We start from the raw sequence: 24777 nt of genomic DNA, 5'->3' as shown, positions 1-24777 counted from the left end.
CCATTAACTTCGAAGTATATGGGGGTGTTGTAATATAGTTTGACCTTCCATATATAGCATGTCAAAAACATCACACAATGACTGTCAGCTCTCTAATAGGAATGCAGTAGCAGTTGCATACCTACAGCTACTCACCTCACAGTGGTTATCCAGCTTGGTCAGAGAGATATCCATGGACTGGTGCTGTTCCTTCAGCTCATCGTAACGAGCTTGCCAACGATTCAGCTCCAGCTGAGAGTTATTCAAGGAAGTTTTCAGCTCTTTAGTGTGTGAATGCAGCCCTTCATACTCTGCCTTCAGTTGGCTGTGCAAGAAATTCACCCTAAACATGAAGAAGCCAGCAGGCTTGTGAAGGACACTTCACAGAAAGGACCTCACATTCAAAGACCACACCACAGTTTGCAGCTGTCACTAAATCAAATATAGTTCCAAAGAATAACTCCTAAGGACATTTTTATTCTAAGCATATAATAGATTTTTATTAGAAAGTAGTGATAGCATTATAAAAAAACTTCAATTCTACAAAAGAACTGAAAGGAAAATACATGAAACATAAAACTTCTATTTCCTCAATATGTAAGGAACACACCACAAGTTTCTGAGGCACAATGTATTTAAGAGCATTTATATATAAAGGCAGCTCTGTCTGGCACAAATAAACACTCGCAGGTTATTTTTTTTCTCCTGATGCATAAAAAAAGAGCATTTAAGTGTCCTGAACTGTGAAACACTGTAGTATTGTAAGATGATACTGTGGTATTCTTTTACAGCTTTTGATAAATCTAAAAATGTCTACAAATGATGAAGACATAAATAAATAGATAATTAAAAAAGATTAAGTTCCGTATCTGCTGAGAGATCAGCTAAGCCTGCCTCTCTGCCAGCATTGCAATCAACATTTTGCAACATCTTTCTTTGTCCCTCAGAAACTGAGTTAGAAACAGTAAACTTGAGGAAACCTCCTCTGCAGTGTTCTGAAGTACACTTGTACAACTGTAACTCGACTTAACATGTGACTTATAAATATGATTCAACCTGACATTGCTTTAACTTGATACAGTCTTGGCCCCTTGTACTAAACTGTTCCTCAAAACACCTTTGCAGTATGAACAGTGGCAAGGATATAGGGATCCTGGATGTTTTACTGCTGCATTATGTAGAGTTTGGATGCTGGCTCTCGAAAGGGGTTCTGCCATGACTTACCAGCTACCCAGTGATCATGAGTTACTAAGCCTGCTTTTAATAACAGAAACGGCAGTTTTTTCTGGGCAGTAGTAAATAAATAATGGTAGCTTCAAGAGCAAAATCATATTGTGTAAAAACCACAAACCAGTTCTCCTTAAGGGAAAAAACAGCAGAGTAAGAACAATTTCACAGAATTCTAGACACTATTGGGGTGGTTGGACATTTGCAGTTCTGCCTAAAGGTGCTTAGAAACAGCCAATTGCAGAAAACACCTGTGAACTGAGCCACACTTGGAAGCTTATTTTGTAAGAACAAAGGTCCCAGGATCAGACCACGTCTGAAGCACCAACTAACAGTAGTTGATGACAGTGTTCATGAAGCTGACAAATCTTAAATGAGTTAAAATTATTAAATTAATAAGACAGAAATTGACAAAAAGGAAGACACATTAATGAAGGTATTCTGGAGTAACAGTCAACACGGCAAAACAACCATTGTCTGCATAATTGACTTTTTAATGGTATAGAATTTAGAGAAGGAACCATACCTGTCCAGTTCCTCCCTCAGCTTCTGATTTTCCCCAGTGGTTATTGCATTTGATCTTCTCTCTTGTTGCAGAACCTCTCTCTCAGTTTTTAAAACTAATTCCAACTCTTCCAATTCTGCCTTGTGTTTCATTAAACTGTTGTATCTGCAAAAGGAAGAGTAGCATACCCTCAGCTTTCATTTAAACATTTTCTTTCCTCTGGGTTAAGATTTTTAATAGGTAATACCCAAAGGATCAGAAAGTATTTTTTTCCTGCTTGCTTAATTTCATCCTTGTGCATGGTTAAACATCTACCAAGGCTGAAGATTTCCACACTGTGCATGAAAATTCGGCTTAGTATACAAGTCAAAAGAGAGGGCTTCAGAAAAAAAAAAGGGGGGGCAAAAAAGGCAGCATTTTTTAAGCAAACTGGAACACAATTGACAGAATCTTGCTTCAATTCCAGATTCTGGTCATTTGGTAAAAAATGTGAGATTCTCCAGGGTGCATGGAAACTGCAGCACTGAACTGGAAACCTATTCACAAGTAATTGTCAGGGGCAGGTGTCAAAAACCTGACTAAAAAGCAGCAGACAAAAAGCAACAAGAAAGCAGGCAATGAGTTTATTAGGTAACAACCTAATGCATGTTAGTTTATATGCACAGGTAATAGCATCCTGCATAGGTACTAATCTCCTGCATACTCCAGGCAGATAATGAGGAGAATATCAGTGAGCTGACAGCAAAACACTTTTAAGCAGAGGCTGACTCACCTGCTTGAGTGGCTCTACTTGTTCACTAGTGAGAAAACCAAGAGCAACGTTGGTGTTTGCATCGAGGCTGCCACTGTTATTTGGGTTATGTAACTTGCACATAACCACTCAGGGTGGGGAGATAGGTAGAGACAGAGGGCTGATGCCATCAACTCTGTCTTTAATTTTGACCTCTGGAATGCTAAAGTAACAGAGGTGTGGAATAACTCCCCTGATATTTGGCACAGGCAAATATTAGGCAGGCTCAGCCTCCCTGAGGTGCCACACCACCCGCATTCAGAAAATGCTGCAAAAAATGAGGTGGATTGAGATCACTTCACAAAACAGCAAGCTGTTCCCAGATTTTTTAACTCTGGTGGCCTCTATCAGGATCTGTGCCCATACACACACACCAGCAGAGGCCACTGGGGACACTGGTGCAGTGTCTGTCAAAAGTCATCAGCACATTTTTCAGTGACTGTGATAAAAGGATACTGCCCCGAAATATCAGATGACAACCTGTGTCAGTAATGACAAACCATGACAACCTGTGTCAGTAATGGAGAAATATTCTTCTAAGCAATTTAAAACAGAAATTTAAAACAGGTGGAAGATGCAGCACTGCTTAAAAAGCTAAAGAGAACGAGCATCATCATCATCATCTTTCATGCCAGCAGGGATGAATGCAGAGCACAGTTACTCTGCAGTCATGAAAAGTCCACAACAAAACCAAAATCAGCAGACAGCACCAAATACACTGACTCCTGCCAACTTGTTTTTCTTTCAGGCTACCATTCCCTTCATCCCAGGGTCAAATTACAGCCTGTCCCAAATTCCAGTCCATTGAAGGGCCACACAGAAAAGTACCTGTCTCCCAGACAAAAGCTGCTTTATGCTATTCATTCCTATTAACAGCAGTAGACTTTAATTAACCTTATTTATTTGTTTTCTTCCTCCATTCAGCTCTGGGACATTTCAAATTCAATGTCCGTACAACAAATGGAAGAACCTGAAAGCAGAGGAAGGTTTCACATCCAGCTCCAAGAGGGATTTTAGACAGAATGCATGCCAATCCAGAGTCTAAGACAAACTCTGCAGTCAGTCCTTTGGCAGAGATTACCATGGCTGCCTCTGCAGAAACTGTGTTGTAAATTCTTTTGCCATTTCTGTATGATAGGGTTACTCCATTCATTTTTATCCAAGCCCTCTATTTTTTAAGGAAGGTCATTTATAGGGAAGCAGCATACCAGTCCAGTTTTACCAGCCTGGCCCAGCACCACAGGCTGCCACACTGAGCCTGAGGTAGACCACAGCTGCTCTCCTAGTTGTTAGATGAAAGGCAAGAAAGAGGAGACTGTCTGCAAAAATGCACATGATTCTGCATCACCAGAGCTCTAATGAAGTCATCAGGCAAAGTTTTCTTGTACTCCAGATTTAGCACAGAGTCCACCATTTGAGCTCAATCTGTGCCACCTGACAAGCTCTACCACCAGGGACAAGCTTACCCATCCTGTAGACTACTCAATACTCATGTTCATTTTTAAGCTTCAGGCTCTTGGACAGAAGGGTTTAAAAAAAACATGCATATGGGATCCATTTTGGCTCTGACACAATTCATTCCTAGGATTGAACAATCATATTCCTTTTTACTCCTTTTGGCTTTCACTCTTTCTGCCGCTTTTTTAAGAGGAATACTGAGGGCAGGTATTTGTGACTGTGAGAACTCAAAAAATGCTCAGCTATGATAAAAAGCATGTGACAATAGGAACCCAGAAAAAAGCACTGGTAACATAATAATACAACTCCGTGCAATATGCAACCCTCCACAGCAGCGTTTGTTTTTCCAGTGTCTCTGCAGGATTAGACTTCTCCAGAGTAAGCTACAAAGAAATGCTCAAGGATCTGTTAATCAATCTGGAAGTTATTACCTTCCCTTAGTAACGTGCAGTATGTAAAGCAATTTTAAAATGCAACAGGAGAGGCCAGCCTTTCTGTGTCAGCCAAACACCGCAAAGCTAAAAAACTGCTATTAATGGTGAAAGACCACAGCATACTAACTGTCCTTTTATTGCTAAGTCAAACCCACACGTCTGTGGCTTGCTGGGCTATGACAGGTCATTTCACTGCAGTCACACAGAACCCATTATTAAATCCACATTTCAGTGTTAATACTGTGCAGATAGAACCAAGAGAGATTTGATGAAGTTTGCTCAGGTGCAGAAAATATTCTGTGGTTAGAATGCACCAGAGTGAACTGCATGAACCTTGGGGACCTTGGCTGTACACAGGGCTAGGTGTCCACACGCTACCTAAAGTTGTGGATTTTTCTAGATGAGCTGCAGTCATAGGTTTGTGCAGAAGTGTAATTATGCCTTAAGCACCAGAAGTATGATTACAGTGCTGTCACCAACTGAGAAAAAACAATTACCTTGGACTTGTGACAAGCAAAACCCTTCTCTTGAACACCACACAAGCAAACTTCTTGGTTGCACTGAGCTGCTCTGGGGAAAATTTAGCAGGTGGTGCATTACAGCTGAAGTTGAAAGTGAGATATTCCATTTTAGCAGTTAAATGCCTTAGAGTAGCATAAGAAAACAGTTTTCTTATAGCTGTTTCTCCCTTCTGCTCCCTCAGCCAGCTGAACTGCACAGCATATGATGGAGGGAAAACAAAATACACACTCAAAAAAGTGGCTGTTTCCTGACAGTCAAATGGATACACAGGTTGTCCTTGGACAAATCACCTTGATAAGTATCTTTTGAGACTGATCTGCTGAGGAGGACACTGCACTCTTAAAACTGCCAAACTCAACCCGCTTTGAGTGTAGAGAAGGCCACCATCTGCTCCCTTGCAACATCTCTCACTGGCAGTCGTATCTCAGAAACAGAAGTTCAAATTATTCATTACACTGGCGATTGGAGCACTTATTGCTACAGACAACCTATTTTTTGAAAAATACTTTTTCCTTAAGCTAGAGTTGTTTAATATTTGGTACTCATCAAGCAAAGAAAGAACACTGCCTTAACACACTGCAGCAGTGTGATAATCTCAAGCAAAGCCTGAATTAACAAGAACCATTAATCAGTCTGAGAGAGACTTGGTAAGCAGAAACAGTGTCTGTGAAATCACTTACAGCTCATTTAGTCGACAGCCAAGCAGCTGTCCTGCCACATAGCCCCAGTGGATATTTTAATCACAATCAGTTTATTTCTGTATTTTATAAAAATCTACTACACATTGTATTTGCCAGTTCCTTAGTCTTCGGGAAAGAAAAGTTTAGTGCCAGTTTTCCAGTCCACCATAAAGGATCACCACTGAGTTGGTCTGAACCCAACTCATGATCTTGCATGGAAATTAAACCTAAATAAAAGTGTTTTGAGGAAAGTCGCTGAAATGTATAAGAAAAGTTTTGAGAGGTGGGCAGAGTGGCATTTATGTTGTAGTACATTATGTATATTGTTCAATCCATACACAGTTGTCGGAAAATGACAGTGACTAGAGTCTAAACAATAAACAGATTGCTGATTTCCTAATTCAATTGAAGGGCGTGAAGCAAAAGCTTTAGATTGCGAGAACTAGGAGAAAATAGGTAATATATCACTATCTCATAGCTGGGACAATGTGGCTTCCATCAGAGAGCCTCCTTTGACATGACATTGATGCCACACACAAACTTCAATGATTTAAATTTCTCAAGATATATGCTACTCACACATGGGCAACTACCTATGTGGCTTGCAGACTTCATGATGAGAAGAGATACCACGCACAGTAGAACTGGGGAAATCCTTTTAGAGCTTCATGATATTATAACACAAATCCTTAAATGCAGTAAAGGCATTTAGGCTACTTCTGACAAAGAATTCCCAATACCTAAGCCCATGGTTACTAAATATCACCAGTCACCTCTGGTCTGCCACCTTTAGAAGTCTAAAATCCACAGTCTAGAGCTTTGCAATGTCCTAATGACAGCAAGAATGAGTAGACACTTTTTCAGAGGAACAATTTAGTAATTTCTGTTTGAAATTGCAGACCAACATTTAAGGCTAAAATTGTAACATGGGCACATTCTGGCTACACTTATACCCCTGAGCAGTGAGCGTACCTCTCACCCAGACCTTTGTGCTCCAGATCCAGGTTTTTGTGTAATGTTTTCAGGCAGCTGTGCTGGTTGATTAGCATTTCATACTCTGCAGACTGCCGTTCATGCAGTGAAGCAAGGTGTTCATGGTCTTGAAGCAATGACTCATACTCTGCTTTCAGCTGCTCCTTCTGTTTTAGCAGATTTTCATTCTCATTCTCCTTGGCTGTCTGCTGATTTTGGAGTAAAGCATTCTGGGCCATCAGTGAAGCACTCTGGGAGCTGAGAGTTGAATTTTCTACCTAAAGTTTCTCAAATAAAAAGAAAGTATTACTTATTCACATCTATTGGTACATACAACAAACATTTTGTAGAACCTTGTATCCATACAGAGTTAGTCAAGAATGCATCCATTGCCTTGTAGACTTAAGACATCTATCGACAATTTGGCATTTTGGTATTACTATTGGTAGTATGCACCATGTAAAACCATGCTATCAGCAGTATGAAAATCATCACAATAACCTCCAAATTGTTTTACTAGAAGGTCTTGAGCCTGAAAACCAAGATGAGATGGAATACTCATAACTCAATTGCTTCTTGACAATGATGTACAAAGTCAAAAGTTATCCCACATTTGTGTACAAGTAATGAAAACTTAAGTTCACCCAAACTCAAAAATATTAACCACACCACTGTGTATGTGCACAGTACTCCTAACAAGTCTGGTTTCAGTAGACAGGTAGTGCATTGATTTTTATATGTTGCTAATATAACTCAAATACAGGTGAGAAATAATTAAAGAGAACAACAAAAAAAAAAAAACTCTGAGCATGCAAGAGGAAAAACTTGTAAAGTGAAAGTCACAAAAAAAAAATTAGAGCTAATCCAACGCTGTCCATTAAAACTGGACTCTTTCCCAAGCTAAGATTATTTTTTCAAAATTCAAGTAATTTTTAAGAGTACGGGTATGCCACTGCCAACTTTGACATTTTGTCTGAAAGTATGAAAACTGTGATTGGAACTCATTGCTATAATGCCTCTTGGGAATTGACTTGTGTCCCTCTTTCCATTTCTACCAAGTTCATTCACAGGCATAGCATTAACAGAAAAAAAAGAGCAAAGTTCTTTTATTTTAGAAGTACAGCCTCTGGAGTAACACATCTGGATTTTGTTGCATTGTTTTTAACAAATTCTCTCTAAATACACCTTCTTGTTGAAGACAGCTACCAGATATTAGCTACAGAGCCAATTTCCCTCCTACCTTGAAGAAATTCAGACCTCAAACTAAGATCCACCTTATGGGCCTTATCTTTACATCAGCCTACCAACACAAACATTTACTTATTTGCTGTCATCTTCTACACTACTATAATCAGATCCTGTCTCCTGGCACAGAGGTGCAAGGTTGTCCTGACCTGGAGTTTGGCTGTCTGTGTCTGTAGGGCAGTATTGTGCTCCTGAAGGAAGATATTTTGCTTCTGTAGTGTCAGGATTTGATTGTTGAAGGAGACATTCTGTGTTTCCAAATGCTTTAGCTGTTCTTTAAGGAGCTGCTTCTCAGTATGCAGGGCTGCGTTCTGAAAGAGAGATGGCATTGAAGGGGTGACAGGAAGAAAAGAAACAGCTGTTCTGATCATCTGGAGTCCTATCAAAGATAAGAACCAATTGGTGATGACCATTCTGAAACAAACATGCAAAAGCAAACTCTTCCCAGCATTAAATGAAGGTAGGACAGATGTTATACATGGGATCAATCTCTGCAAAGGAACACGAGACATATGAAGCATTTAAGTCCCACGCAGTCCTAGGAGACTCCCAATGGATTTAAGGCTTAGGTGCTCCAGAAAACCCACCAGATTCCTTTAAGTTCAAAAATTTGGTTTCCAGGAATCCATTCCCGATCGCAAGAGAAGTCTATGAGCTAAGAGGAAACAGGAGAAGGCTTACATTCCTTTCCAGTTCAATTGCCCTGTCCTTCAGTTTCAGCAGCTCTATGGTAGCCTCTTCGTGTCCCATTTCCAATTTCTCATTCATTGGCTGGTTGGGAATGAGTTCCTCTGCTGAACATCTCAGTGAATTCTGGTCATACTGCCCATCCTGTTGAGTCTGCTTTAGTGCATCAAAGTCCTTCTTCATCTACAAAGCCAACAAGTAACAACCTTCAACACTGAGTGAACTGGGATTATGTATTAATAAGGAAAGGATATGATGCTTCTCTCTTGCACTGTACAGACTTTCAAAGTTTCAACAACACTCACTGCACAGATGGGGAAACTGAGAAACAGAGAAGCAGAAAAATCTATCTCTTGGCCTCCAGTCAGGTGCCCTTTGACTCAAGGTCATTGTCACCTAACAAATAGGTTGTTCTTATGTGAAATGTTTCAACTGCAGCCTTCCTCAGCCTATGTTTCCACTAAACAAGGCAGAAAAACAAGACCATGGCAATGAAAAAAACCCCATGGGAAAACAGATCTGCAAAGAGCGATTATGCAAAAAACCCCTCCTGCTGTGTCCCTAGTCTCAAATTTTTTATGAATTTGGTGTCATTATACAGAAAGGGACAAGAAAAGGCAGTCCAGTCAAAAAAGGTTCTTGGGAAGCATGTGTATGGGGAGGGGCAGACAGAGTCAGCCTGTTCTTAAAAACAAAACAAGAAACCACACAGAAACTCCTCAAAACAACCCCAAACATGTGAATGTGCAGAACTGCAATGCGAACGATTAAAAGTCAGTTAACCTCTTACCATATTTAGATCATTCTGTAACTGCTGGTTCAAGTTCAGAGAGTCTTTCACTTGAGCTTCCAGCATTGCAATCTTTTCCTCTTTCAAAGCTAGTGTTGATTTTAGTGCTGACTCAGTTTTGCTCTCCAAAACCTTGTATTTTCTGAAAAACACGATAACAGCTCTCCAATTCTGCCACGAGGATATGAGCCACCATCTATACAGCAGACTTCACCTTCACCCATTCCAAATCTCACTACATATTAAATTATATGTGCTTTATTCTTCAGGAAAATTATTCCCTCTACTGCTGCAGATTGTTACTGATAGATTATAGCTGGAGAAGTTTCTTTTGGAAAATCCAGTCAATTTTAAGAGGTAACACCAGCATGGTTCTATAGAAATACCAAAGAGTTACATAACTTGAAAAAAAAAGTTTTTCTCTTTTTGCCCTAATTACTTTACAGAAATTTCTTCTCATGACTCTTTTTATATTCCTGACAAGGAGAAAAATTCACAGTCTAAAGACTCCTATGAGATGGGTATGTTTCTCTAATTAGGTCTTACCAAGAAGCCTATATACACATGGGTGGTTGTGTTGGGGTTTTCTTTGTTCATCACTGTAGGACTTGCAAAGGAATTTCTTGCAATCAGGAATTTCTTAGGCAGCATCTATGTTTATGTTAACAGGTGGCTAGATCACCAATTACATGGATTAATGATAGACACTGTTGAATAGACACTGTTCTTACTTGTAAAGAGACTATAAAAAAATACATGCTAAAATAGCTACTCTGTTGGGGAGTACAGTGAAACTGTAGTAACACTGCTAGCATGGAGAGAGAAAATAACATTTCTTCCTTCCACCCAAGAAAACAATTTGCAAAACCTACAGTATACTGCCAAGCTTGCCTCAGAAAAATGCAGTTTATATCCAAAATTGTTACAGGCAATTGGAACAAGACAGATGAGAACCAAAAAAGAAAGGCAAAGGGCTTGAGTTAGGCTGAGCTCAAAAGTGACTAGGAAAGTTCAGCTTCCTTACGTGTCACCATTGCCATTGTCATCCTCTAGTAGCAGCTCTTTGTTCAATCCTATCTTCTCCAGTTCCTGGCTCAGTTTGTCTAGCTCACTAGACAACTGTTGACTCTTCAGCTTCTCCAGGACCAAATCCTGTAACAGCACTAACATGATTAGTTGCTATGCAAAGGGTGGTGATAATTATCCAGCAATATATATTTTTTTTTTTAAAGTACTGAAAAAGTCATAGGATAAAATCCTAGTTTCAAGCAGGTCAGCTAAAATTCTTCATCAGTGACAGCTGAAAGCAGAATTAAAATGATTGCTTTTATTTATAGGTTACTTGAAATAAATCTGTAGAATGCTTCTTTCAGCCTTTGTCTCACTCACTGTACTGAATTACTTTGGCCAACACTGGCATCATGCCCCCCTGCCAAAAGAAGGAATGTGTGTGGGCCAGGAGACATCCCATCTTTGTGCCACAGAGAGATGTGTGCAGGGCAGGGGACACCAGCAGAGGGAGTTCCCACCTCTAAGCTAAGACAAAAAGCCCTGTCAGCACTGGCATATACACAGAGGAGTGACAGGACTTCAGGATGAAAGTTTCCTGAGATAATACAGCTAAGATGGTATTTTCAAGGGACTTGGTAACAGGGTCAATAGTGAATAGCACACTGAGTTTCTGAGATATGGTGAATTACTGCCCAAAATTTAAAAAGCATATTTACATTGTAGTCCAAGAAACAGGACAGCTCTGGAGACTAGAGAGACTGGTCACTTATTCTGGTATCTACTGGTGCAGTCTGGTTCCATTTGGGTTTCTTTGGGAAGAAACTTAAGCAGAATCTGACAAGGAAGTCATACAAGGGGGAGAGTTGATGGAGTTGTAGCAGAAGGTATATTGGGACAGTGATTTACTGTTATGCCAGTGAGTAGTCTGTGTGGAAATGGTCTGAGAAGACATAATACCAGCCTGCATTTCTGTAAGGAACAAATTATTTTTGGGGCATGGCTAAGTGCTAAGATCCCTACCATTCAAAATTCTCTGAAATACAAATGTACCATAGAGATCTACATTGTTCATGTTTTTTGCTTAAAGTTTTCTTAAACAATGCAGAAAGAAAGAACAACAAAGTTACTGAAGCACTGCAAGTAAAGAAAAAAAAGATTATCCTGAATATCAAATAGAAGAAAGAATAAAATCTTTAAAAATATTTGGTTAAACTGTAGGTATTCAATAGTCCTCTGATAGCACAAATTTAGCCATGCATTCATTCACATGGCAAGGAAAAAAAGGTATGGTTTTAGGTCAGTGCCAGTCCAATGGTCTGTAAATAGGTCCTTTCAATATCCATGAACTCCTTCTGCAGAATCTATAGAAAGTAAATAAGGAAAAGAAGATGGGTCTACACCACTGGAAATTTGCAAAACCCTGAGAAGGGAAAGATTAAAAAGAAGCCTTCTCAGAAATGCTACTATTTGCTTTATTTTTAAGGAAAGTTGGATATAAACATATCTTGGGACTGTTTCAAATGTTTCTGATAAGACTTTATTTATTCTTCTCAAAATTAAACTAATGCTTCAAAAACTAAAATAAAACTAAACCTTCAAATAAGTAATTGCTTACTGCATTAGTCTTGCTAAATTTACTTATTTCACTGAGCTACTGCAGCACAATCCTTTTTCCTTTTAATGTTCTTTCACGGAAAACCTGTTTTTGGCAGGACATCAGCAGCTGGGACAGGCAATGAGAGCAAGTTGCAATAACCTGAATCTGCTCATATAATGAGTGTCAGGTTCTAGTACACACATCATTAGACTGCCAATGTCCTAATGCTTGGTAAGGGAACAGAGCCTGCTACTTGGCACACTCTCACTCAGCAGGGAAGCTTCTGGGGAAAAACACTGTAAGGAGCTGTAAAGCAGAAACCTGGTGCAGCTGTTACTGAAAGGGTTAGGTTGGCCATCTGGGATGGTTCTTGTCTGTCTCAGAACAGGGATGTCAATGGGTCCTCAACAAGTGCTCTAACTTCTAGGCTTGAGATTCAATCTCCCCTACTGAAGCTCTCATGTTAGCAAACAATTTTGTGGTCACAGGGTTAGAGAAAGTACCAAAGTCTTTGGTTTACACACACTACATGGGAGCTGTGTTAAAACCTTATTCTGCATGAAAAAAGATGTCATTTTGAGACTGTGTTGTGGGCATAAAGCAGTACATTGCAGTTTTTGGCACGTTCCATTCCCCAAGGCAACACTATCCAGTGATGGCTGTTAAGGCTGTGAAGGTCTCCTATGGGACAGATGTCTCAGGTACCTCACAGAGCTGAAAAAAAAATAGCATCATACAACCCAGTAGAATTATTTTGCTTACCTCTCTCAATGTAGCTAGTGTTCTCTTATCAATTGTCACTTGCTTTAGGAGATCTTTATTGTCCTTTTCAAATTCTTTCAGCTTAGTAGATGAATCTCTGAATCGAGCAATTTCTTTTTCTAGTGTCTTGTTTTCTTTCTCAGCAACTGCCAACTTTACTGTACTATCATCCAAAATAGCATCTTTCAGCTCCACTTGCTGCCAAAGCCGTTTCGTTTCTTTCTCTAGCATTTTTTTGTCTTTCTCAAGTTGAGACACTTCTTGTTCTAGGGCTTTGTTCTCCTTTTCTAACCTCTCTAGTCGTTTGGCAGAAACCTTTAGCTCCTCAAGGTTTCTCTGGAGGACCTGATTTTCACTCTCCATTCCCTGTACTTCTTTTTCTAACTCTTGGATCTTTTTATTGCTGTTCTCCACAATTTGCTGAAGTCTCTGGTTTTCAGAGTTGACACTCTGATAGCTTAGCTCCAGTCTCTCTGACTTCTTGTTCATCGCTTTTAACATTTCCACATTCTTTCTTAAGTCCTCTTTCTCCCTCTCCAAGTCTTTATTTTCTGCTTCTATTTGTGCCATTTTTGTGCTGGTAAATCTCATGGTCTCCACCACTCTTCTAAGCTCCAGATTTTCTTCATCCAACTGCTTGTTGTCCCTTTCCAGGTCCCCAAGCCGGATGGAAATATTCTGCAGTGTGTCCAAGGATTTTCTTAGCTTCCTATTTTCCACTTCTAGATCCCCATTCTCCTGCTCAAGAACTTCCACTTTTTCTGTCACTATTTTCATCACTGCTGCCTTCTTTGTGAGCTGTTCATTCTCCCTCTCCAGCCGGTGGAGTTCTTTTTCCATTTCTTCCACTCTTTCCACTTTTTCTCTAACTTGGTCAAAATCCTTTTGCAATTGTTTCTTCTCAAATTCCAGCTTGCTCAGTTTGCTGCTTGTCTCAGTAACTGTTTCATGAAGGATTTTGTTCTCTTTTTCAATATCTTTCACTCTTGCCTCGCTGCTCACTTGTGATCTTTGTCTCAGGGATAAGACGACTTGATTAAGGTGATCATTTTCTTGTTTAAGGTCCTGTATCTACATAAACAGTCATGAAAACGTTACTCATCTACCTTAGGAATGCAGTACAAATTAGTCCTAAAGAAGACATACGATTGTTAACAAAACCATATCCATTTAATCCAAGACAAATTTCTCAACAGTTTTCCCAGACTATAACCAAGAACCCAAACTACTGAAAAAACTTGTTACCTCTGGTAACCCATGATTTTCATAAATTGAAAATAGTGCTATATTCCTGCTACCAGCTAAGATAGCTGAGGAAGAAGGAGAAAGGAGATAGAAAACCTTCAAAGAACACTTGGAGAACATGCTTTCTTACAAATCATTCTTAATAAAGGTTATCTTTCTGCCCAGGTTTACCTTCATCTTTGGGATCTGAAGACTGAAATTATCTTTGACAAAGTGTCAGAAAGCTCAGAATGCTTGAAAATGTAGAGCAGTTACAGATGTCATTAAGGACACACTTTCTGTAAGGACAGTACATTTATCCCACTGGTCAAGTTTCAGCTAATGCAACTGTAATTTAGACTGCAATTCGTATTCGATTCTTATACCAGACAACAGTCACAGAAATCAAAAGTACTTACACTTGAAAAAATCCAAATCTGCCCCTTTCCGACAATTGAGGATATTTCTGGTTTTACTTTCTGCCCTACCTTCGAGGCATTTATTAATTCTTGCCACAGAGAGTTTATACTTGTTTTAACTGAAATGTAAGACCTTGTTGGCAAAGTGATGTTTCCCAGGGAAAAGTCTGGGTAAGAATCCCTCAAGATGAAAAGCACTACACGAATAAGACATTTTTCTATTTAATCTTCACCTCACAAAAACTTAGAGTAAATTTTAATACAGGTTGAGAATATTCAGACCAGTCTCTAATGATCTGTGTCTGTGTTTTCTTCATTAGTCAAATTAATACAGATGATACCTTGCACAAACCTGTAACAAGAGAGTTTCCAGGCATTGCACATGAACTGCAGCACAGCAGCAAAAACTGAGGGGTATTTAAAATATCAATCCAGAAGACATAAATGCTTTCTCAGCATCTTTTTTAAACAGGGCAAAAAAGGCTGCCTGGTTAAAAAACCTCAACTGAACTGATCAGGTCATACAGCTGGCAAAAGACCAATCTTCTGCAATAAAATGGGGATTTATTTGCACATCCTAAAACCAGCTGGTATTCCATTTAGTAAGATCCAGGGGCTTTTTTCCTCAAAGAGGGAAGATCTGTCCTTATAAATAGGACAGATTCCCTTATGGTAACAAGAGCAGTAATTAGCAAAACATGCTGGGCCTTTTCACTTGAAGAAGCCTTTAACCTATATTTGAACGAGTTCAACCTGCACTTAATAGTTCTCAAATTGCTCTATCTCCCTGAGAGAACCTCATGCTCTAAATGACATCACTAAATTACCACTACTGAGCATATGCTGTTAAATTATATTTGTGAAATTTGCACCTGTCTGTCTTTGTCAGCTTTTAGAGTCTCCATGACGACTTGTAGCTGCTCTTTATCTTTTATCAGCTCCTCACTCAAGGTTTCCAAATCTTGATTACTTTGCTTCTCTTTTTCAATTTGATTTTGCAACTTCTCAATCTGTGTGGAGAGAACACAGCAAACCACATCATCCACAGTTTGACACAAGGACTGTTCGCACTTTTCAGTTATTTTGAAGACCAGAGAGATATGAGATGGGGACTATGGCTAAAAGATTAAATCCTTCCCTTTTGCAGCTTGCCAGTCTCAGAGGAGGAAAGGGACTGTTTTGTTTTTCTCACAGTGCCAAGAATCTCCTTCATGCCTATTAAGATCAGAACATATAAGGTATAGCGGTAAAAAATGCTTTGTTCACCTGTCTGCCTGAATGCTCTGTTGTGCTCCTGTCAGCAGTGATTAAGATTCTGGTGCTCACCTTTCTGAGGGTCTTGCCTCCTCCTACCCTCTCCATTACTGATGGTCTTACTCTATCAGTGAATGCAGAGAAAGTTATTAGGCCACTTCAGTGAGCAACAGCATTAAAAAAACCAAAACACCAACCTAAAACAGGAATGGAGGAAAAGCAGTAAAGCACTGGAGTTACCAAGTTTACCTTCCCTCTCCCTGTGTTCTGTCGGCCCTCTTTTCCCCAGCGGGTGACAATGCTGGATTTGAATGATCTGTGAATAAGGCTCCAGTCCTACAGTGAATGATGTTTTCATACTCGCTCCTTTTTAAAGTTGCACTCATAATGCACGAAGAACTGAAAAGCAGTAAATCTTCAGTATGTAGAACCCAGAGGCTCAGAGAGCTAGGCTAGGCTCCCCAAGTCAGGAAGTGCTCCTTTTTAAGCTTGTAAAGTACTGTGAGCACCTACAGCTCTGCACAAGTATCAGCTCATTTTTGTGTTGGTATTACGAATTCTGTCAACAGTGAAAATGTCAGTGAAAGAGGTATTAGACATAACTTAAAAGTGGGAAATAGCTGGAGGCTGGGCTCTGCCTATGTCAACACGCGCCTCATTATAGGAAGTGTTTAAACAAGCAGGGGCTGCCCAGATTGGAGATAAGGAGGGCTTAACAATTAGAAATGTAACCATGCTGAGGTTCATGGGTCTCAAAGGAGCTGTACAGAGAAAGCTGGAACAAACTCAGTAGCTCAGCAATAGGTAATCTTCATTTGCACTTCCCAGAAAACTGGAGGCAAGTAAGACATTACTGTTTACAGCTTATTTCAGTAAGTCAGAAAGGCAGAGAAAACAGACGGGTACTTGGACTGCTACTACTTGACTGTGCCCAAAAGGAAGGTTTTCTATTATTAGCTCCTCTGAAAACCTTGCAAGAAAGGAAAAAAAGATATATGTGACTTTTCCTTCATAACATCTCCTATTGTACTACCTGAATAATCCTATTTTGGCAACATGATGCTTCTAAGCACTAGATCAGTTGACAGACAACCATACTCGAACAAAAACTTTTGGAAGTCCCAGAGAGTGGATGAAGTCTCAGCCCAGTTAAACGACTTTAGGGAGGCAAGATTTTACTATGGGTATCTCAGGAAAATTGCAAAAAAAACCCCAAGGGCCCACAACATTTAAGAAAAACACTTCTTTATCTTTTGTCCTCTGACTTATACATACTTGACTTTAACAGTCCTCAAGAACTGTTATACTTTCCCCTGCCTACTGTAGTAACCATTTTGCAATGAATCGCAGAGACTTTGCCTATTATTTTCCCTCTCCCCTTTGCACACCCTGCTGTGGACATGGGTACCCTCTAATTGAGAGGATACATGTGTGAGAGAAGTAAAAAACATATTTGAGAAAGGCAAGATTAAAACAAATTCAAACATCTCAAATCAAGATTATTTTACATATGATGTATCAGGTCTCTGTAAACTGACACTCATTGTCTTGCACAGACAGAATGCTGTCTACCAATTTTTTTTCCAAAATTTTCCCGAATGGGAGGTGAAGTCCTTCAACTTGACTGGCCTGTGGTATTCAGTCAGCAGCTCCTATCATATTCTGTGTTTTTCTGGTGAAGATTTCAAGCATTTTACTTTCTCTTAACAACAGTATTTTTACCTGCTATTTTTTTCTTAATTGGTTTGATATATGTGGTGTCCTCTTTTCACCACACAGGCATTCCCCACTACTGGTTTTTGTCTTACAGAACTGCCAGACCTGTAGGTGACCCCACCATGTCAATGCATTCATCATCATCAAAAACATCAGACTAATTCTGGAATCACAACTGTTGGCACCAATACAGTGCCATAACGGGAGGTGCCCACAGGAATCTGCCTGGGGCAAAGCCAAAGGTTGATCACAGTTGTTCAAGTGACTTACATTGCTGTACACCACAGGTATCTGCTGAGTGCCTTCTATGCCTCAGTCTCAAATTTTAAGCATGTAAATCAGAGCAGGATCAAATTACTTATACCCAACAGGTCATAAATGGAAGTGTGGAAAGAAGATTACAGTGAACTGAACTTGTGCAGTTTTCCTTGTTCACAAAGGAATGACAAGAAGCAGAACTGGTCTCTACTTGGCAAATGAATCTCTCCAGAAGATGGAATGATCCAGTGATGGATACCTGTTTTCTCTGGCAGAGAAATGGGCACTCTGTTTGTTACAATCAGGTAATCCACAACCAGCATTTCTCCCCTTGTCCTTTAAAGCATTCAGTTAGTTCATAGGTAAGCCAAACAGAACAGAAATCTTTGCATCAATGTCTCACACACACAGGTTACAGCAGTAATGGGAAAAGGAGAAATGAGCCTTATATTCTGGATAGTTTATCAAATTGTGTGGAATGTGGAAAAATTTGACATGAAAATTGTTTTATACTTAGAGTAGCAAGCATTCTCTTTCCTCAGCAGCACATGGCTCAATTAATCATATTTGAGGACTCAAGTTACTGGTCAGACATAAATAAGGCTAGTAGCTGGAGGTGAACTGAGCAGTGCATTTCACAAGGACAAGCACTGAGCTGGCTTTTGAGCTAAATGTAATCACAGTTAATAACAGAGTGCAACACACATATATATAAGTAAATTTACAAAGTGATGACCAGCATGTTACAAAGACTAGAAGAAACAAGATCTTTGCAGAGAGAGAGACACGCATGAGAGAATTTATAACAGCCAAAAGGACAAGACAAAGAAAAAGCTGATGCAGGACTCTGGACAGCAAGAAAGACATTTAAAAAATAATAACCTGAATTCACCTGTGTGATTTATTTGCCTCACATGGAAATATTATTAAAACTTTCAAAAACCAAAAATAGTTCAATGTGACCACAGATTCCTTGCCTAATAGTGACTGCCATAAGACAACAAAATGGGACACAACAGTACAATCTGACAGGGCAAACAGGCACCAAAAAACACTTATGCTTACAATGATGTAGGTAAGTAGGCAGTGGAGTAGAAGGCAACAGAATACAAATATTAAAACTTAATTGCATTAGAATGTGCTTAAATAGATGGGCCCAAAAAAATGCTCAGTCTTATGGGGAACATGGGTGATTTCCCTGCAATCCCTCATCATTCAGGAATGCTGTGCAGCCCTTCGTGCACTGCGTTTAAAAACCGAAGAGCTCTGTTCCTGTGAGCAAATTACCTTTTTGCTAAGCTGTTGATTTTCCTTTTCCAGTTCCACAAACTTTAGGCTGCTCTCTCTGGAGGTCAGGGATGCATCTCTCAGCTCTTGGATTGTGTTCTGCAAGCTCTGATTATCCTTCTCTAGCTTCAGTATGCGACTCGAAGCACATTCATTCAACTCAAACACAAAGGACTTTCTGGCTGTTAAAACATGAGAATCAGAAGGTGGCACTAATCAATTCACAAACATCTCCTTCCGAGGTGTGTAAGATTCACTTGTAGGAAGATTACTGCAGTCAGATTATTCTAATTTCAACTTGACTGCTAAATAAACACTTTGTTAAAAACAGAACCCATTTTCACAGATAACCATTAAGACTTCTAATAAATAGGGTAGTATCTGAACAGACAACCATCTGAACAGACAGCCATCTATAAAGTTACTTACTTTCCTAACTCTTCTTAAATTTTCTTTAGTCATGTTAGCAGTGTGTTAGTAGCAAAATATACTTTGATACCAACTCATACTTTCATCAGAGAAAATAAACTGAGGCAAAAAGTAAACCACTGCAAAGTGTTTGCTGAAACAGGAAGATCACAGAATCACGGAATATGCTGAGTTGGAAGGGACCCACAAGGATCACTGAGTCCAACTCCTGGCCCTGCACAGGACCATCCTCAAGAGTCACACCATGTGCCCGAGAGCATTGTCCAAACACTTCTTGAACTCTGTCAGGCTTGGTGCTGTCACCACTTCCCTGGGGAGCCTGTTCCAGTGCCCAACCACCCTCTGGGTGAAGAACCTCTTTCTAATAGCCACCCTAAACCTCCCCTGAAAGAACTTCAGGCCATTCCCTCAGTCCTGTCACTGGTCACCAGAGACACCCCTCCTCTTCCCCTCACGAGAAAGTTGTAGAGTACAATGAGGTCTCTCCTCAGTCTCCTCCAGGTTGAACAGACCAAGTGCCCTCAGCTGCTCCTCATACAGCTTTGCCTCAAGGCCCTTCACCATCTTTGTTGTCCACCTTTGGAAAAGAGCTAGTGAAAACTCAGATATTCAGTCATATTTAGTCACAGAAAAATTCTTACAAAAGGAGAATTCCATTGCTTATCTTCACAGCTACTTCATCAAAAATATGCTGAATCAGGGAAGATAATTTAGTATCAGGTATCCAGGTACAGGACATCCAACAGAATGCTGATCAGAGAGGTGTCTGAAGTCGAAATTTCAGAACTGACAAAATTTATGCAAGTTTTACAACAGAGATGTTATTCTACTCTAAATGTTTGTAGATCAAAAGTCTCAGTACCTCTCAGCCTTAAAATCCACCACCCAAGCCTCATTGTTCTGTTTATTTCTCTGCTCAGCATTTGAATAATTACAAGAGTAAACTTCTGTTTCCCATGGAATAATTGCTGCCCATCACCTCAAACCCACATTTCACATGAAACTGACTTTAACATTGTCTTTAAGTCTAAGAAAATTAATGACTCCTAAATAATCAGCAGTATTACATACAGCACACTGAACACCTTAAACTGGCAAATTTCTGAAATGGTAAAATCCTATTTGTCTCTTTTATAGAGCATCAACTGGAGAATTTTGGTCAAGTGAAGACTCAAATAGTAAACATTAACTAAATACTCCAGTTAAGTTCTGTTCTGAAGCAAAGTCCATCTAAATTACTTTTTCCCATACTTATTTTTTAAATTATTTTGAATAAAATATTCCAAACAATCCAGTAAAATCTTCTGCTACCTGTCATCCTTGCAGACTCAACTTGAAATCCAAGAACAGGAGATTTTCCAAAAGGGCTTTCAAGTCTGGCTATATTTCTACAAACAAGTTGCATTCAGAACAGCAACATGCATTGAAATGGAGCTTCTTAAGGAGAATTACTGTAAAAGTAGAACAGGCATTTCCCTGAAATAATTTAAAAGCTCAAAGTTTAATGAGTTTTGTTTTTTTAAAATTTGGGCTTCCTTCACTACTTTTTTTTTTCTACTGAGTATAAAAGTCTACTTATGTTCTCAGTTCCTCTTATTCTTTTTCTTTGGTTAATCAGAGTTTCTGAAGCTCCAGTGCTGTGAAGGAACCTCATCTTTTTCATGTTTTTTAAATCCCTCGAGCAAATTTTGAAAGTTATGTTTGACAGACATTAATAAATAAGAGGTAACAAAAGAAAACTAGCATCCTTCTATTACATCACTAGTGAAACCAAATCAGGAAGAGGGCAAAACTTGGTATTTTAAACAGGCCAGAAAATTTAATATTTTTACGTTTTCCTGAAATACTCTTTAACAAAATCTGTAAGCTTTGAGAGAACTGTGTTTTTGTCCCCCTGACTAATACAATAAGCAATATCCTTGATTACATATAAGGAGCAATAGAGTGCCATTCTCTTCTCAGGCTAATATAACCTGCTTTGCAAGATTATTATTTAGAAGTAACAATTAACTAGCCATTAATCTTAGTGAAGAGAATTAGGATCCTAGACAGCAAGATTTAAGAATTGGTGTCAGGCACACACTCAGTTGTTTTACAAAATAAAACTATTCTAGACAGTTTTACTGAAAACTTAACATCTCCTTACTCTAATTTATTCCTTTGTCTTCAAGTTAAACTGTTCCTGGTACACAAAGCCAAACATGCAAGTCTTAGTAGAAGTAAGGTGAGTACTCAATAAAAGCTGCATATTGAATTAAGGGGAAATAGCTTGTATTCCCCAAGGTCCATTTAGCATTGTTATTTAGGCAGCTATAATAGACAGAATGAATGTTAAACACAGAAACCAATGCTAAAACCTGTCTAGTGAAGAAAGAATTAGTTATGTTTGTGATAGTTACGGAAATCAAATCAACCATTCAAAGAAAAAAAATCAGCCAGTTATTTTAACTGTACACATTTTTCAATATCTAGTAAAAATAAATGACTTCAGCATACACTACTTCCTGGGACTTAAAGACCAGTTAATTGTCTGTACTAATTGTACTAAAGAATACTAAAGATCACAGACTCCTCCCAACCATTCAGTTAGAAATATCCAGTGTGACATTTCTGCTGTGTCATTTACAAAGCTTTATTTTTTTTAAATTGTTATTTTACTTAAAAGTTACTCTCTCAGGGATGAACAAAAAGGAAAATATTTTGATGCTTTCATCAAAAGAAAATAAAATAAAGTAGAGGAGTATGTTTCAGAAGTTGCAGAAAACTACGATCAAAGTCAAGTGGCTGAATGAGGGAAGTTCTCCAACCTTGGACTCAACTTCTGATCCCACCTTCAGTAAACCAACCTGTCTATTCTGAAACAGACCACAAACACAACAGCTGCCCCAGCTGGTACTCACTATCTGCAAGATCTGTGCTTTTAGACAGTTGTTCTAGTTCCCAGCCTAGGTGTGCAGACTCGTTCATGCTCTGTTTCTGTGCAATCTCCAAGACCATGTTCTCCTCCAGCAGCTCTTCAATTCTCTTCTTGTCCGTGTCCCGGTCCTGTGCAAGACACACATGAATGAAAATGCGTGTTCAGCTTATCTGTAAGACTCTGGGTTAACAGCTACTTGCACAACATACACTGAGGGTAGAAGAATCTCCTAAAACATTGTATTTTTATACTGAAATACATGTACAGCATTAAATGTTTGCTATGGGCTACTATATATGCCACAGAATGTAGAGCAGAGGCACCCAAGTGGCCCTGTTTAGAGTCAGGGAGAGTGATGGCAATGAGAACCTACCAGGTGATGACAGGGCCAGTACAAGCCAGGACTAGTAAGGCAGGCTGGGTTCAAGCTGTCTCCAGAGCTAAGCTCTTCAAAAACATGTAGCATCATGCACTGACATCCTGGAAACTCTGCAGATAGAACCTTGAATTCTCCTGAGCTTCAACTCATCACATCAAATTTGGATGCAGTCATATGGACTGGCAAGTAACATCTGCCTCATAATTTGAGTTTTAACTCCAGGAAACAGACCTGGAGAATGAATCTATTGTTGCTTCTTGTGAACTATTTGGGCCGTTCACATTTGTGAGAGCTGAAGTGATGCCTCCCACTTCAAGGGAAAATTGTTCCCAAATTTTCAGATAGCATTACACAAAAATTCATCAAGTCACTCAGAAAAGCATTGTTCAAAATCTTCATCCACTTTGGAAAAGCTGAGTGTAACATGAGCCTTTTAATGCCCTGAATCATAACATCATAGAATGGTTTGGGATGGAAGGGACCTTAAAGATCATCTTATTCCAACCCCCCCTGCCATGGGAAGGGACAACTCCCACTAGACCACACTAGTTTGAAGACCCATCCAACCTGGTCTTGAGCACTTTTAGGGATAGGGTATGCACAACTTCTCTGGGTAACCTATTCTGGTGCCTCATCACTCTCACAGTAAAGGATTTCTTCCTAACATGTAGTCTAAACCTACTCTCTTTCAGTTTGAAGCCATTCCCCCTTGCCCTGTCACTATATGACCTTTTAAAAAGTCCCTCTCCCTCTTTCTTGTAGGCTCCCTTCAGGTACTAGAGGTCATAGTTAGGTAACTCTGGAGCCTTTGTTTCTCTAGGCTGAACAAGCCCAACTCCCCCAGTCTTCCCTCACAGAAGTGCTTCATCCCTCTAATCAACTTGGTGTCCCTTCCCTGGATTTGTTCCAACACGTCCATGTCCTTCCTGTGCTGCTGGATCCAGAGCTGGATGCAGCACTCCAGGTGGGGTCTCACCAGAAGGAAGAACCCCCTCCCTTGACCTGCTGGCCTCACTGCTTTTGATGCAGCCCAGGACAAATTTGGCTTTCTGGGCTGCAAGTGCACATGGCAAGCTCACGTCCACCCTCTCATCCACCAGCACCCTTCTCAGCAGGGCTGCTCTCTAGCCCTTTATCCCACAGCCTGGACCGATATTGGGGGTTGCCCCGACCCAGGTGCAGCACCTTGCACTTGGTCTTGTTAAACTGCATGAGATTCCCATGGCCTACTTCTCAAGCTTGTCCAGGTCCCTCTGGATGGCATCCTGTCCTTCAGGAGAGTGAACTGCACCACTCAGCTTGGTGTCATCTGCAAATCTGCTGACAGTGCACTCGATCCCTTTATCTAAACCATTAAAGAAGATATTAAATAACACTGGTCTCAGTATGGACCCCTGAAGGACACCACTTGTAACTGAAGTCCATTGGGATTATAACATTAACCCCACACAGCATCCTCAACATCTTTGTAAGGAGAGAGAAGGACTTAACTAAAATACAAGAGATGAAAAAGTATTTACTACTTCTAGTGGCATTATAAAATCCAATGTTACTTTTCTTTGTAGACAATAATCTCCCACTTCTTACTTTTCTTTGTCATGAAGCAATAAGTCATATCTCTGATTTACACAGAAAGAGATTTTGGAATTTTGGGTCTTTGACACTTGGTAGTGTGTTCAGAAAGACTCTGTAATGGCTGGGGATTTTGTTTCCAACGAGAAAGATCATTTACTACAGTAGAGTTCATTTCCTACATCTAAGAGATTTCTACTTAACTAACAGATTTTAGTATCTCCATTATCAATACATACAAAAGCAATCTGTATTTTAAAATTCTGATGTACCTTCCAGCATAAAATTAAATTCAGTCTCACACAAAGTAGCACTGGCACTTTTTACACTGTTAACATTGAAATATTTCAAGAATTCACGTACACAAGTCTAACCTAAAAAACTCTTTAAAAGCACTGCTGATTTATTTGCCTGTCCCCACCGGTTTCTGTGACTTGATTCTGTAACCTAGCATAAAAACAGAAGTTCAAAAATTAGCATAATGAAAAAGAAAGTGCATACCAGCTCTACATCATGAAGTTTGGATTTCAACTGCAAATTTTCCTTCTCTAATTCATGCAGTTTATCACCACGAGCTCTTGCCAATGTTAGCTGTTCTTCTAGCATGGCCTTTGTTTCAATTAATACAATGTTATCCTCTCTTAATTCCTAGGGAAAAAAGCA

The 24777-nt window shown here is 39.6% G+C and overlaps 1 protein-coding gene across 3 annotated transcripts in view; it reads right to left on the bottom strand.

Moving 5' to 3' along the window:
- CCDC88C (coiled-coil domain containing 88C) overlaps positions 1–24777 on the bottom strand; it is a 103166-nt gene that overhangs the window by 13627 nt on the left and 64762 nt on the right. For all 3 annotated transcript variants that reach the window (XM_051806579.1, XM_051806580.1, XM_051806582.1), the window contains exons 11-22: positions 24616–24762; positions 22147–22291; positions 18818–18999; positions 15175–15312; positions 12660–13730; positions 10314–10441; positions 9290–9431; positions 8494–8682; positions 7962–8123; positions 6568–6845; positions 1733–1876; positions 136–322 (exon numbers count right to left, since the gene is read on the bottom strand). In XM_051806579.1, the coding sequence (XP_051662539.1) occupies positions 136–322; positions 1733–1876; positions 6568–6845; positions 7962–8123; positions 8494–8682; positions 9290–9431; positions 10314–10441; positions 12660–13730; positions 15175–15312; positions 18818–18999; positions 22147–22291; positions 24616–24762 (2913 nt within the window). The remainder of the gene's footprint in view (positions 1–135; positions 323–1732; positions 1877–6567; positions 6846–7961; positions 8124–8493; positions 8683–9289; positions 9432–10313; positions 10442–12659; positions 13731–15174; positions 15313–18817; positions 19000–22146; positions 22292–24615; positions 24763–24777) is intronic.

This window comes from Manacus candei, unplaced genomic scaffold, assembly GCF_025592945.1.
Source record: "Manacus candei isolate 608988 ecotype Guabito, Panama unplaced genomic scaffold, ASM2559294v1 h1tg000067l, whole genome shotgun sequence".
NCBI lineage: Eukaryota > Metazoa > Chordata > Aves > Passeriformes > Pipridae > Manacus > Manacus candei.
Note: the sequence above shows the minus strand (reverse complement) of the source record. Positions and strands in the feature narration are given on the sequence as shown.